General features: G+C 48.0%; 1 protein-coding gene across 2 annotated transcripts in view; it reads left to right on the forward strand.

Moving 5' to 3' along the window:
- The window catches only part of vwa8 (von Willebrand factor A domain containing 8), a 61009-nt gene that overhangs the window by 42660 nt on the left and 2754 nt on the right, over nt 1-15595 (forward strand). For both annotated transcript variants that reach the window (XM_018745499.2, XM_018745507.2), the window contains 7 exons: nt 1341-1449; nt 1707-1863; nt 5967-6075; nt 9896-10021; nt 11947-12105; nt 14159-14257; nt 15072-15310. In XM_018745499.2, coding sequence (XP_018601015.2) covers nt 1341-1449; nt 1707-1863; nt 5967-6075; nt 9896-10021; nt 11947-12105; nt 14159-14257; nt 15072-15310 — 998 coding nt within the window. The remainder of the gene's footprint in view (nt 1-1340; nt 1450-1706; nt 1864-5966; nt 6076-9895; nt 10022-11946; nt 12106-14158; nt 14258-15071; nt 15311-15595) is intronic.

The raw sequence follows: 15595 nt of genomic DNA on the forward strand, positions 1-15595 counted from the left end.
CTTTCTGGGAGCCCAGGGTATGAGGCTGACACACATGGTGATCTAGCATATGATCTTAATCCTGACAGAGAGTTGACCATCATAACCACCCATTACTTGTGCTGGGTCTGTGCGGGGAGGATGGGATGGTGGAATGGTGCATGTGTCAGACCTGATGAACCATCCAAAAGCACAGTTCCACTGTCCACACCGTGTTCCTGTGTGTCTTAGCACCAACTGGTGTGGAAGTCCTGGCTACCCCGGTTCACACTAATGAAGGTTCTCGGTGACCCTTATAATAGCAGTGCAGATGTGACCGCACAGTTTAGCACAGTTTTACGTCTCAAGGGCCATCCGTTCAAAAGCTACACCAGGTTGGGTGATGGTTAAGAATGTGGACTTGTGTCATGAATGATGCTGGTTCAAGCTCCACTGTTGTCAGATATTGGAATATCCATAACTAATGTGCTTACCATGAATTGCTCTGGTAAATTACCAAGCTTTATAAATGGAGAAGGCACCGTTAAGCATGCTATATAAAAACATCATCGGAGCAGTAAATTAATATTATATTTACAGAAGTAATCTGAAGGACAGTTGGTGCTGGAGATATTAATATTTCCACTTGAACTGTGTTCTTTCAGGGTGGTAAGGTTTTAATGGTCATTTTGTGTAGCATTTTCCAGAATGAAGAATTGTCCTCCAAGTCTAAAGTCTGAAGAGGTCTTCCACCTCTTTGTCCCATATGCATGTGTACTTGTGAGATCAAGTGAAACTGACGGTGGTTGTTTGCTTCAGTTTCCACTGAAGATGAGCACTGTCTTTTGGTTTCACTGCTTTGGGTGAGGACTGAGAGGATACAAAGGGAGTGCAGGTCACGGGAGATGAATGGATCAATGAGCTGCCGATTTCAGAGGGCAGAAGGACACGTAGGATCTCTCTTTGCTCCTTCTTAAAGAGGCAGTGGCAAAGGGCTGGTACTTTGTGATGCAAGGCCACATCTACGACACAAGATCCCTGGAATACCACACTGGAACGAGATGCTTCCGGTCCTAATCGAGGCAGTCCCACAGTCTCCATACTTCCTGATGGTCTGATGTGAAGACAGCCTCAGCTGGGTTCATCGAATCCCTCAAAGCAGCAGATGTAGATGGGTATGAGTGTGTGGGTCCAGCAGGGTGCTCTTTTCAAAGGCCCTGTGGCCTTGGTGTTGTATCGCTGCTGTATTAAAGTCAAAAATGGCTACAAATTTGGAGATAGTGCATTTTTCAAAACTTGGACCTCAAAGATGTCTTCCCTGTATCACCCCTGTAACGAGATGTTAGGACAATGTGTTTTAACCTGCTCCACATCTCCCTCAGATCACGGTAGAGAGGGACAGCGGCCTGGACGTCAGCTCCCCAAGGCATGGAAAGGTGGACCCCAAGAATGCCCCCCATGTAGGAGGAAACCAGTGGGCAGGAGGCACAGGTTTGTACCCCCTCCCTGACCGATCTGTCTCAGAGCAGAGGTCTCCTTGTCCAAATGACTGAGGTTCATCTCTTGTTAAGAGAGATTCAGACTGGGCAGAGTGAAACCCAGTGTTGACTGTGGCCCTGGAGGGTTTTCATTCACTGCTCTTTTTCTCTACCTTTGTAAATCAAATTTTCAATATTTGCCAGTTCTTTCCACTTTGATTTGTTCTCTGAGTTGTAATGAAGGCCTGCGCTGCCTTTATTCTCCCATAGGGGGCAGAGACACAGCGGGTCTCGGGGGGATGGGTGGTCCATATCGCCTGGATGCGGGGCACAACGTTTACCAGGTGTCCCAGATGGAGAAGGACGCCGTTCCGGAGGAAGTCAAGAAAGCAGCACGGGAGATGGCTGAGAAGGCCTTTAAACAGAGGTACAAGAAGCTGCCGTCCATTTGTTTTTATGCTTTTTTTTTGGCAGTTTTCCTCCAAAGCGACACACAGCCCAGAGTAAAATAAACCCACACTGCAAAAGAGGTTAGTTTTAGGTGCAAGAACACAATTTTCATTTTTAGTACCAACATTTTATTAACGTGCATATTCAAGCAAATGTGTACAGAAGTGACATACAAATAAAAAAAGTAAAGGTAAATAAAAAAGTAACAGGTAACAAAGGACTAATACACAAAGGTGTAAGAACTTAGGGAGCAAAAGAGATTGAGACCCTTCTCAAATGCTGGAAGGGATTCAGCAGTTCTGAGGGACTGAAGGAGTTTGCCACCCGACATCAGAGACCAGAGTGAGAACCAACAGGATTTAGATTTCAAACCTGCTTGTGAGTGGGAACAAAAAATGGGCAGAGGAGCACAGCACTCTTATGTTTATCTGACACTTTTTCCCAGAGCGACTTACAATGTTAATCTACCTACAATTATTTGCCCATTTATACAGCTGGATCATTTTTACTGGAGCAATTTAGGGTAAGTACCTGCGACCTTTGGGTCCAACCACTACACTACCAGCTGCTGTGTAGAGAGCGATCAGGACTGAGGGGTGTGTGTCGTCTCAGGTGGCCAGTTTCCCAGTTATGTCTGTCACCAGGAATGTCCTATTCCACAGAAACATTACATTTTTCCAGACAATCTACAGGCACATAAAAAGATTTAATTTTTTTCCTCACACAAATAGAAGTAGTTTGTAAAAAGAAGCCGCTGACAGCCAGAGCCGAGATCCCATCAGCACGGGTGGGGTTCAGAGCATCAGGGACGGCTTGCCGGCTTTCTCGGGAAACCACGGGCGGTCCCATCGCACGCAGCAATGCCAGGCATGCGACCGGCACCCCGGACCCCTGTGAATGGTGCGATTGAGGGGGTTCGTGAAGGCAGTCTCTGTTCCCTGAGGCCATGGCTCGCTCTCTCTCTCCCCCCCCTCTTTGAGTCACTCGCTCCATCTGCCTTTCCATGCACAGTGCGCAAACTCAGATCACTGCCCTTTTCCTGCCCTCGTGGTTCCACCTGCTCCTGAAAGGGACCCCTGTCCTTGCTACGCTATGAAGCCCCCTGCTCCCGGACCACCGTGGCCCACGCAAGGGGGGAACAACCCACACAGTCACTCTGAGATCTGACATACAACCCCCGGGTTCCCATTAACACCCATATATTAAAGTAGGACGGGAAGTAGTGCTGTTAGCTTGTAGCTGGAGGACCCGGGTTTGAACCCAATGTCTTGCTGTATTGCCCTAGGTACTTAGTCGAAATAGCTCCAGTAAAAGTTACCTGGCTGTGTAAAGTGGTAATTTGTTTTAAGCAGCTCATGGAACCAACCTGTACTAATGAAAAGTGTCACCTACACCAATAAATAATGATAATAATAGAGGTACATACATGTGCATTATTTCAGTAGGTTGAATATAAAAGGGTTTTCTGAAGAACAACAGCAGAAACAGGATCCCTTCTCTCGCTCTCTGTTACATCGGACCAAGTGGTCAGAAGGGAGCTGGTGACAGAAGCTGTCATTTGTCTTATTGCACGGTAGGGTTTGGCACAGCGCACATGGCACGGGCAGACAGATAAAGAACATCTGGGCTACACGCGTCCTGGTTCTGCACGGGCGTCAGCCATTACATACCGTTTTCCCACACACCCCACCGCCTTGTTCTCCATTTCATCAGCATCCAGTGCAGGAGGTGTATTTAGAAAGCACTTTCTTCTCTGCCCATCCCAGCATACTACAACTTAAAGATTAAGACAGTTGGTAGCATAGCGTAGTTGTTACAGCTGCCCAAAGGTCCCAGGTTCGAATCCCACCTCCAGCTGTAGTACCCTTGAGCAAGGTACTTGTCCTAAATTGCTCCAGTAAAATTACCTAGCTGTGTAAATGGGTAAATAATTTTAAGTAGCTTAATATTGTAAGTTGATTTGATGAAAAGCATCAGCATAATGAATAAATGTAAGATGATTGTCTGGTTGTTAGATCGCAGCGCCAGTGAATATTATGTATTCATTCATTCTGACATTTTTTTCTCTAAAGCAGCTTGTACTGCTGGGGGCCAGTAGGTGGCGTAATAGTTAGCACTGCTGCCTTGGACTCAGAAGTAGCCAGGATCAAATCCCACCTTTTACTGTAGTACCCTTGATCAAAGTACCTTGTATAAGTGATAGGGTATAATTATCCAGATGTAAATAGCTAAACACTGTAAGTTACTTAAGCTATTTACAAAGATTTATTCACTTATACATCTGGGTAATTTCACTCTATCATTTAGTGTTAAGGGGGCGTGGTGGCACAGCGGGTTTGGCTGGGGCCTGCTCTCCGGTGGGTCTGGGGTTCGAGTCCCACTTGGGGTGCCTTGTGACAGACTGGCGTCGCATCCTGGGTGTGTCCCCTCTCCCCTCCAGCCTTACACCTTATGTTGCCAGGTTAGGCTCCGGCTTGCTGCGACCCCGCTTGGATCAAGCGGCCTCAGACCGCGTGCGTGTGTGTGTATTTAGTGTTAGTTACTCTAGTGTCATGGAAACACTATCAGTTGCTTTCCATAAAACAGTCAGAGAAGTAAATGAACATTAATTATTGATACAGCTAGGTAACTTTTACTGCATCAGTTTGGGATAAGTACTTTGAGCAAAGGTATTACAACTGGATCAGGGATTCGAACCCAAGTCCTCTGATTTTAAGGTGTTGGCTCCAGTCACCTGTAACATCTGCTGCCACACTTATGGACATTTATAGCACAGTGAGGGTGAAGGTGGAGGGCAGCTGCGCAGGAGTGTGTGAAGTGACCACCTCCCTCTTTGACAGATGCTATCTGCACATCTCTTAGAGGAAGCAAAGATGAGTGGAATGAGGGTTTTATCTGTGGTGCTTGTTTTCTCAGCTCGTACATCTGCTGCCGTTACTGTCAGAAGTGCTCTATAGATGCTTGATGGTGTTTCGACGTCCTGGAGAAGTGACGGTCTTTGTTTTGAGTGAGGATGAAAGGAGCCCAGTCCATTGTCTGATGGGCCACACTGGGTTCAGCTGCTTCCGGGTTCTGGACGGGACTGGAATTCCGGAGAAAACAGCAGTGGCCTGTCACATCTCCAGCAGTGCGAGAAAACTCTGGTCGTTCTGTCACCGAAGTGGTTTAGTCATTGGCAGCCTTGCAGTGTGTGTGTGTGTGTGTGTGTGTGTGTGTGTGTGTGCGCGCGTGCGCGTGCATGCGTGCGCATGCGTGCGCGTGTGCGTGCGCGTGCGTGTTGGAACTCAGTTTCTTCACTATTATTGTGAATGTTGGCTGCCTGCAAAGGTTTTTGGTTGTGACTCAATTGTGATGGAGTGGTCTCCCTTTTTCCTTCAGAACTGCTGAATCCCTCTCAACATTCAAGAAGCATCTCAAAGCTCATCTCTGTCAGACTCACTTCTCCTCTGATTTCCCCGTGTGTTCCATAAACATGAACTGTTACTTCTGTACACTGATTTACACTGCGGTATGATACAAATAGACTGTGCTCAAGAACCATGCGCCTGCATCCAGATCTCTCCAGTGTAACACCTCTACTGTTTTCGCTACATACAACATGCATGGAGACACATGTATCACTTGAAGCGTTTCTGATGCATCGTCCTGAGAAGCTCCAGAGAGGCAGGTGTGAGAGGCCCCTTTCTGCTCCCTGTTTACCTGGATTAAAGCTGCCAACTGGCTCTTGCTCCTGAAGGAGAGGATTACCCAACCTGCACTGGGGATTAGCGGGTTGTGGGCAGCGCTAGTCTCCAGGGTGGTGGGCCACCTGCGCGCCTTGGTGTGTGTGCGGTGGGTGGAGTGACGAGAAGAGGTCTGGATTGATCCTCTTACTGGCATAGCTCCAGCCATGCTTCAGCCTCCAACAACCCCACTGCAGTACCAGCGCAGGGTCACACCCCCATGTGGCGTCGGGACACCTGCACCTGGATGGGGCCTCTTACTCACCTCCCACCCCCAGCATTAAGGCTGCCCAGACTTGTGATACAAAAGGTGTTTTGTCTGACCTGTGGAGATCTCCCCTGTCCCGTGGTCTCGCAGGCTGAAGGAGATCCAGATGAGCGAGTATGACGCGGCCACGTACGAGCGGTTCTCTGGGGCGGTCCGGCGGCAGGTCCAGTCCCTTCGGGTTATCCTGGACAGCCTGCAGGTAAGACCCAAATCCACCTCACCAAAAGTCTGTCTCTTGGAATGACACATCCAGGTTCTCTTGTAGACCTTCATCTGACCTCCCCTGAGCCCCAGGTGGGAAAGAGTCTGCTGGGAGGAACCAGGTGACCCATAAGATTCTCCACAAAGGCATGCAGGGGTGGGGGTAGAATTTACTTACTAATAATTCATTGACATTTTTCTGCAAAGCACCTTACAATGTGAGGTTTGTACACTAAGCTACTTGCACTCATTTAGCCACTTGTACACCTGAGTAGTTCTTACTGTATCAATTCAGGGTAAGTACCTTGATGAACAGTATAGCAGCAGGAATGGGCATTGAAGCCTCCTGATGAGCTTTGGGTAATTTGTCCAAACTGAGGTTCGGTCCCATCTAACAGTTCTGCGTTTCAGGTCACACATCTCTCTAAACATACGGCCTCTTTCGTTAACGCACATGTCTATTTTTTGGGGAATTTTCATGAAAACCCCCCCACTGAATGGTTCCCCTCCTCCCAGTCTCCACGCTCCACAGCCAGAGAGTATGAGGGAAACGGTCGGTGCGTTTCGCCAGAGAGGCGATCCCCATATAGCCCGGAGGGATCTTTTGCGCGGACCTCCCTCTCGCGGAACGGTAGGTTGACAGGTCGGCTTTCTCTTCCCGGCCCGATCCAGCAGGATTGAGCAGCACGAGTGCAGGGTTCACATCCGTTTGCGCCCCTCCGTGTCTCTGCCTCGGCATGTCTCCCCGTCCCTGTGAATCACTCCCAGGCAGACCGTGGAGAAGACGTGACTTCATGTCCACACCTGAACCTCATTAGCTTTCGTGAAGGAGTGCAAGACTGCGGAGGAAAACACAAACCACGGCAGCACTGGTGTGTTGAGCGCGGAACGTGTTTTACCGCTGTAAAAGAGGAATGTCAAATGGCATATTCGGGAAGCACCCTTGCTCTTTAATCTGTTTGCTGCCTCTTACCTCTAATGCAAACACACACACACACACACACACACACACACACACACACACACAGACAGATCTGTCAAAGCTTCGCACTCTCATGGTCACATGGCCTGCCTCTGGGCATTAATTTGAGTGACAAAGAACAGTGGCATTAAGCAGATTTGAAATGATGGCGGGGATATTTTTGTTGATTATGACTGTAATTGGAGATTATGGAGGGAAATGACATCATGCTGCTTATCCATCAAACCGAGTCTGGAGCAGCAGCTTTATTCTTCTTCATTTGACTGAAAAGCCTTAAACAAATATAAAGTGTAAGACTTGGCTTGTGGTTCACAGTGCTGTTGGTCTCATGAATCCAGACATACAATAATACACAGGGAAAGATGTTCAACCCCTCGTGCCAAAAACCAAGGGGGCTAGACAAACCAACCATGCCACAATATACCATCCCTCCCAAAACCAACCAATTCCCTTCACAAAAAAAATATCATGGGCAAACACCATCCTCCTTGCCGGGAGCCACCGCGTGCACTTCGTTGGGGTTGTCAAGTGGGCACCTTCCTTCATTGATGTTTCATTGAATTGAGCCCACTACACCTCCAGAAGGCTCAACGGCGAGATCTGGCATCCCAGACCCACCCCCCTCCATGCCCACAGTGCCATCCCAGCGACTCCACCCACCAAAAAAAAACCCACCCCAACAACCAACCAATACACCATACCAGCATATGGAGGTGACAACAAAACTCAAACCATTGATGTTCACCTAGGCGAGTACTCCCCACTCAAGTGTGCTTCCCCCAAACACCCTGGTGCCTTCTCATCCACAACCACTGACTAGATCTTTCTGCTACCTCTGACAAGCCTTTAATGGCTGCTCTTAACGACTGACCCCTAAAACCAAACTCCAACAGCAGCGACGTGGTTGATTTTGCAACAAACCCTCTAGTACCGATCTCCACTGGTCTAATAACGCACTGCCAGCCTCGCTCCCTCACCTCACCAGCCAACTCAGTGTACTTCAATTTCTTCCTCTCAAAGGCATCTTCCAATGAGTCTTCGAAAGGTATTGTTAATTCAATGAAGTACACTATCCGTGCGCCCTCGGAGTGGCTTGTGGTTCACAGTGCTGTTGGTCTCATGAATCCAGACATACTACTGTACCTGACGGGACACGTGGTGTTTGGCAAAAGGGTGAGATTTTGGTGATTCAGACCCGCATGAATCACTTTTCCTACGGTCCTTTAATTTCTGAGATGTTTGTTCAGTGAGTAAACTTATGAATAATTAATAAGTAAGCATGAGGTGCGGTCATTATGTGCATATTAGTTGTATGAAATGAGCATCCTGTTTTAGTGTCTGTCCTCCAAAATATCTATCCATTAACCACTTGCCCAGTACAGGGACACGGTGGTCCGGAGCCTATCCCACAAGTGTGTTCTGAGCAGGATGTGAACCTGCATTCAAACCCAGAGCCCAAGAGCTGTGAGACACAAGTGCTACCTGCTGTGCCGCCATGCTGCTCTTCTTAAAAAGCAGTATATTTCGAAATTAATTTCTTTTCAACCTCATGTTCCACGTGTCAAAGAAAATGGAAAATTAAATCTTGCTTCTCCTGTTTCCTGAAGGGCACATGAAGGAAAGTGGGTGAGAAAGTGATTTGTCTCGGTTGCACTTTTTTCACATTGGACAGCGATAAAACTCAGTTGTTGCCGAATTGTCCCCAAGAGCTGTTTGTCCAGGTTGTCACACGGTGGTGCCTTTGTCTTGCTGGAATACGGCAAGTCTGTGGGGTTCATGCATGTCTTTGGGTCTTTATCAGAGTCATTGGAACAGAGGTGACACACACACATATACACACACACAAGGACCTCCTACTCTTGGAGAGGCGTGTCCTCTGATCTGGGCAACTTCATTCCAGGACTCCACTTGACTTTTTCTGCCTTGTGAAAACATCTCAGGTTTCTCGCTCTTGATGGATTTGCGGCGTCCAGGTTGTGTCTCAAGGGGAACCCACAAGAGATCTGACCTCGTTCTGGAACGCCATTCTTCACCCTCTAGTCTTTCTCCAGCATTCATCAATTCTAAAAGATAACCAACCCCGGACACTGTGGTGCGCATGGGGTGTGTCGTCATGATGTGTAAACGGAGTGATGCGTTCAGAGGGAATGAATGGCATGAGTTATTATGACTTTCAGTTGTGTAGTAATTCATTATCCAGTTGTCGAAATTTCAGTGATGCGTTAAATACTTCTGACACTCCCCAGCATCGGTGACTTGTTGCGGACTGTCTGTTGCCTTTTTGGTCAGACTGCAGTGTTAACAGGGATTTTAACCAGTGCTTTCTGAGATCGTAAGGCACCACAGTGGCGCAGCAGGTGGCACCGGTGCCTCACAGTTAATTGGGTGTGGGTGTGGATGCGGGTTTGAATCCAATGTGGAGTTGGCATGTTCTCCCCATGTTTGTATGTGTTTTTTGTAAGTGCTCTGGTTTCCTTCCACAGTCCAAAGAAATGTATTTCTCTGTGAGTGAATGAGTGCGTTTGTTTGCTCTTCAATGGACTGGTGTCCCATCCAGGGTGTCCCCTGCCTCACAAAGCTGTGATTCCAGGATATGTTCTGGATCATTGTGACCCTGCCCTGGACGATCTGTCAGTGATGAATGGATGGACTTTGAGATGATGTTATGCACTTTTTAAAAGCCAAATGCTGACAGCTCTTGCAATAGGCTCTTATGGATGTGTTTTTGGATTCATCCCCAAGTTTGTCATTTTGCAGAAGAAAGGATACGACAGCGGCTGCTTGAACAGTGAAAGCATTGACGTTTTTTTGACGCCCTGCCTCTGCCTGTCTCCAGGCCAAGGGGAAGGAGAGACAGTGGCTGAAGAACCAAGCCTTAGGGGAGCTGGACGATGCCAAGATCATTGATGGCCTCACAGGGGAGAAGTCCATCTACAAGCGCCGCGGGGAGCTTGAACCAGAGGTGAGGTCTGTGGGAGGGGCCTTGGCACTTGGCGGGAGGGGCCAATCGAAGCAGCCCGAAGGGCCAGCTGACTGTCTCTTCGCCATATGGCCAGATATGATTGATTGGTGTAGATCTCTGTGGGCACATATGCATGTGAATTTGTTGCTACATGTGCGCACACATCGTACATCCATCTTGTCTTTTGGTATCTAGTGAGAGATTTGACTTACAGTACAATCAAGGCTTTGTGGTGATCGCTGTTGCTTTTGTTTTCTTGCACCCAGAGAGATGTGCAGAGTTCCCACAAAGTGTTCTGTCATTTCTCATTTATGCTGTTCTCCACGGCAACATACGCCTCGGAGTAAACGAAAGTTCATTTCACCAAGTATCCAGACGGAGATGCCGATACAGACACACAGCTTTTGAAATACAGTCACTTAGTCCAATATGGCAGTTTTTGTTCCGGACCACATTACACGAGTAGTTGTATATAGAATTGGTAGGGAGTCAATTTTTTTGAAATCATTGTGAAAATTGATATCAGCAGATATCAAATCAGGAGAGAAGTGGGCCTAAAACAGATGTGTTTGAGACCCTCCTTGAATGCTGAGAGGGATTCAGGAGTCCTTAGTGGGAGCAGGAGATCATTTCATTATGTTGGAACCAGAACTTTGGAATTTTGACCTCTTGTTCGTGGGACCACCATGCATCCAGAGGTGGAGGAGCATAGCAGTCTGGTTGGGGCATAGCAAGTGATCAGCTCCTGTAGATATCGGGGAATCGGGGAGCAGATCTGTTGACGGTCCTGCAGGCCATAACCAGAGTCTTGAACTTGATCCAGCAGCTATACAGATTAACAACACTGGAAATGTTTTGTACGTCAGCTATCTAAGCCAAGAGTATATAAAGAGTTTAACCTCTGACAATATTAAGATAAATATAACATTTTATACCCAAATTGTCTGAAGCTCCTTGGAACTGAGCGCACATGTTGATGTGGAACTCTGGTCAGAGCTGCACATGACCTTCTGCCCCCTCTGCTGTAACCCAGTTATAAATATGTGAGATTTACAGAGGTCTCTGGAATTCCACTAGAATTCCAGAACTGAATTTAATCCAAGATGTCAGCAAACAATTATGCAGCAGGTGACATTTCCACCAACGTGCTGTCAGTGCAGTGATATGAAAAGATCTCGGGTATTCAGCTGAAGTCTGGATTTCGAGAAAGGCCACCAGAGGTGAACCTATTCGGTGAATCATTGTTGGTCTGCTCCCCTGCCGCTCGGCTCTTTTCACCCAGGAGATTATCCACGTTTGCCGAGTTGACAGCAATACAAGCGGTGCTTAAACCTAGCTCAGGGTTCAGCTGCAGACCTCCCAAAGACGGCCTCAGGATGCTTCTCGAGCCCACAAAGTCCTTTCTAAAGAGTGCAAGCGAAGGGGACAAAGAACACCCTACGGAAGCGTGCTTCTGCAGGCCTTTGGATCCATTATCAAGTCCTTCTTCAGGATTAGGCACTGACACGAGCCACGTGATGAAGCGTTGAGCCCACATGCATCTATTAGCTAGTCACCAGTTTGGTACGCATACCCTTCAGATCATGGGAATAGGTGTTCCACCTCATCACACAGTGCTGCTTCCATGGAATCTGAGGGAGGTTGCATTTCTCAGCCTGTGGGCTCTTCCCGGGAAGTGTTGGACGCCCGTTACTGGTAATGATCGGAGAAGGAAGGTCTTTCACACAGCTGCCCACAGAGACTTTTCAAGGCTGTCTGTCAACCTCCAAGGCCTCTGCAGCTGACAGTCAATGCAGACGTGACCAAATGCACTTTGTGTGTGGTTATGCTTCCCATAGGACTGACCACATGTCGGTGTGTGTTTCACTGTGTTTACTATGGTTTGACTATGCATCATTATGCGTATCATCATATTTACTGACCAGCTTGGCAGCCCCCAGCAGAAGCCCAAGCGCTTGCGACTGTTGGTGGACGTGTCGGGAAGCATGTACCGCTTTAACGGGGTGGACGGGCGTCTAGAGCGCTCCATGGAGGCTGTTTGCATGGTGATGGAGGCCCTGGAAAACTACGAGCACAAGTTCAAGGTGAGCTTTGTCCTGCGTCCTACCTGTGCCCTGCCTCATGTCCCATCCCATCCTGTTTGTACTGCCTTCGCAGCACCTCCCTCCTCCGTGCTTATCAGGTCCTTCAAAGTCTCCCCCAGTCGGAGCAAACAAACAGGGTGTAGGGAAAGGTTCCCTTATCGCCACGGAAACGCACTGTGTTTACCAAGGCTGGCTCCCTGAGTACCGATGAAGAAGCCAGTCATCCCAGCCCAGCGGAGACGTCCCCACAGAACCACTGCCTTGTTTAGGAGCGTTGCCACGGAGATACTGTCGCCCGGCCTGGCGGAGAACTCTGACTCACACTCGGTCCGGTCTGGTGGGGTGCTGGCGCTTGCTCCCATTTGGACTGGTCATGGGACTCCTGACATCACCGGCACAGCTGTAGCATGAACCACAGGAAGTAGTGAATCACTGAGCTCTGGGGATTTCCTCGAGATGAACTGTATTTGTAATAGCAGCAGAAAGGCTTATAGCTGAGTTGCCTTTTTTGTGTCTGAAAACAACAAACTCGTGAATTCCCAACCAGTTTACTTGCTAGAAGTTTCGTATTTATACAATCTTTTATTAATAACTACCTGTCCAGTGCATGGCTGTGGTGGTCCAGGGTGTGAGGAACGGTACACACTGGATGGGATGCCAGACCATTACAGGGCAAACACACATACGCCCATAAAGTGCAACTTAGAGTCTCCAGTTCACCTGAAACACTTGTCTTTGAACTGTGGGAGGAAACCAGGGCACCTGGAGGAACCCCGCATAGTCACAAAGAGAACATGCAAACTCCAAACAGAATGAGCCAGGAGCTGTGAGGTACCAGCGCTACCCGCTGTGCCGCTCATGTAGCGACCAAGGCAAATCTTTTAAGTCTGTACAAGTGTATAGGTACAATGTGTCGTTACTGTACATCACAAAATGTTTTTTGTTACGGTCCACAGAGGCTGCATTCAGTAGCATTATCTGTGAACTCAGCTACACAGGGTTGATGCAGGTGTCTGATAGAGAGGGAGAGGACAGCACATCTGACAGGTGTCTGACGGTAGGGGAAGGGCAGAAAGATGGCAACTGACAGGTGATGTTCTGCAGGACTTCCAGCAGGGAGTGTGAAACTGACTTGGCTTTCAGTGAGGCGTCAGGCCCCTCAGCAGTCGCCTACCCCAGTGGGGGTTGGGAACGGAGTTTCATCTTCATCCCCCCTCACCCTTCCCCGTTCTTACATAACCAGTGTTGCAAAAACACACTTCTTATGTCCGATATCACGCACCTGTTGAGCTCTGATGAGACAGGCAGCTCGTGCTGTGATGGGTTACTGCCACCGGCACGTGGAAATAGAGACGTGTGTTAATGAAAGAAGCTGTGTGTTTAGAGAGATGTGTGATACGGAAAGCAGAACTGGTAGGTGGGGCTGAGCCTGAGTTTGGAGAAATTTCCCAGTCAGGACATCAAGAGGTTTGAACGCACATTCCTGTTGCAGTACCCTTGATCAAGGTACTTACCCTAAATTGATACAGTAAAAATTACCCAGATGTTTAAAGCAGTAAATCATTGCAAATAGCTTAATACTTTAAATGGCTTTGGAAGAAAAAAAAGTGAAGTTAAATAAATAACGGCATCAAAAACATCATTATAATAGTAATAATATACTTTCCCAGATAGAGAAAAACATATATTCTCATGATGTATCTGAAGTGTACTTAATTTTAAATTTACCGCATTATCCACATGATTCATGGGTATAGAGTCCCACATTCCCTAACATTTCACTGGTGTAACTGTCATGGCAAAGCTGTACCTGTTACACCTGCTGTATGTGAAAAGGACAAGTAGGGTACGGTGAATTTTGCAGGTTTACTATGATTTACTATGTAAGATGGTGTTTTCATGCTTCATCAGCTATAAACTGTTTTGTTGCTATCTTATGACAGAGAGCCTCTCTTGTCGGACGCCATAAAGGTTAAAGGAACGTCACGTCCCCTTTGGAAGGTTATAGGTCATAATCTGGAAAATGCGTGACCTCTGCCGCCTCTCCCCGCAGTACGACATCGTTGGCCACTCTGGCGACGGCTTCGACATCGAACTCGTCAAAAGCAGCAAGATCCCCAAGAACGACAAGGAGAGGCTTAAGGTTCTGAAGGTGAGTCGGCAGCACCGGGATGGACCTACGGTCTAGTTGTGTCCACCTGTGCCGTTCCCAGGCTTCCCTGTAGCCACAGCGGCCAATGAGTCGTTAGCTATGAGGTGAAACCCCAGGGGTGGGTTTACAATGTCATGACAAGTCAGTCAACTACACTGAGATCTGACATTTATCAAGTGGCAAGAGGTGGTTGTAGATGGTCTGCTTCCTTGCGGTACAACAGCCCGGGTTCAAATCTCAATCCTGTTCCAATACCCTTTAAAAAGGTACTTACCCTGAACTGAGGTGGTGATTTAAACAGCTGTACAAATGGGTAAATCAGTGTAAGTGCCTAAGTGTACAAACCTTACACTGTAAGTGGGACAGCTGGTAGTGTAGTCGTTAGTGCTGCTGCCTTTGGATCTAAAGGTCGCAGCTTCAGTCCCCACGTACAGCTGTACTACAAGGAACTTTCCTGAAATTGCGCCAGTAAAATTACCCAGCTGTATAAATGGGTAAATAATTGTAAGTAGCTTAACATTGTAAGTCTTTTTGGAGAAAAGCAACAGATAAGTGTGAAAATATTTAATGAATCACTGAACACTAACTTTTTCTGTGTTTTTTGGCAATTAGACTCTTTTATCTGAAGGGACACCCCCTTACCTTTCAATTTTAAACCTCATTCCATGACCGCAGACAGATTTTTTCGGAAGCAGCCGAATATGAGTTCCGCTGTGAAAGGTCCAACAGCAGGGACCCTACTGAGAGTAGAATCTTCCACCGCGAAGAGCTGTGTGCTTCCTGTGTCAGTGTGGTGTCTCCCTCCCCTATCCAGACCATGCACGCCCACTCCCAGTTCTGCATGAGCGGAGACTACACCCTGGAGGGCACCGAGCACGCCATCAAGGAGGTGTCCCACGAAGAGGCCGACGAGCACTTCGTCATCGTGCTGAGCGACGCCAACCTTGAGCGCTACGGCATCCGTCCCGACCGTTTTGCCCAGGTGCTCACTTCCAACTCGCAAGTCAACGCCTTCGCCATCTTCATCGGATCGCTGGGCGACCAGGCCAACAGGTGAGCACCATCCCTTCGGACAGGCCCGCTCAAAGCAGGAATAATCCTCCCTTTGCTTCCCTTGAAGCCCACACCAGAGGGATGCCTGAGGTTTCTTTTAAAACTCCTCTCAAATTACACCGGCGCAGATTTTCTGCTAGTTAAGGCCTTTAGTGATTTTGGCCGAAACAATGAGGAGTGCTTTTGGAACTTTAAAGAGCATTCCTTTCCCGTTGCCGTTTCTAACTTTGTGAGCTTCGCTGCCCTTGGGGCCGTTCTTTTTAAAAGTTCTGCCCAGTGCGAATT

Source organism: Scleropages formosus, chromosome 12 (genome assembly GCF_900964775.1).
Source record: "Scleropages formosus chromosome 12, fSclFor1.1, whole genome shotgun sequence".
NCBI classification, from domain to species: domain Eukaryota; kingdom Metazoa; phylum Chordata; class Actinopteri; order Osteoglossiformes; family Osteoglossidae; genus Scleropages; species Scleropages formosus.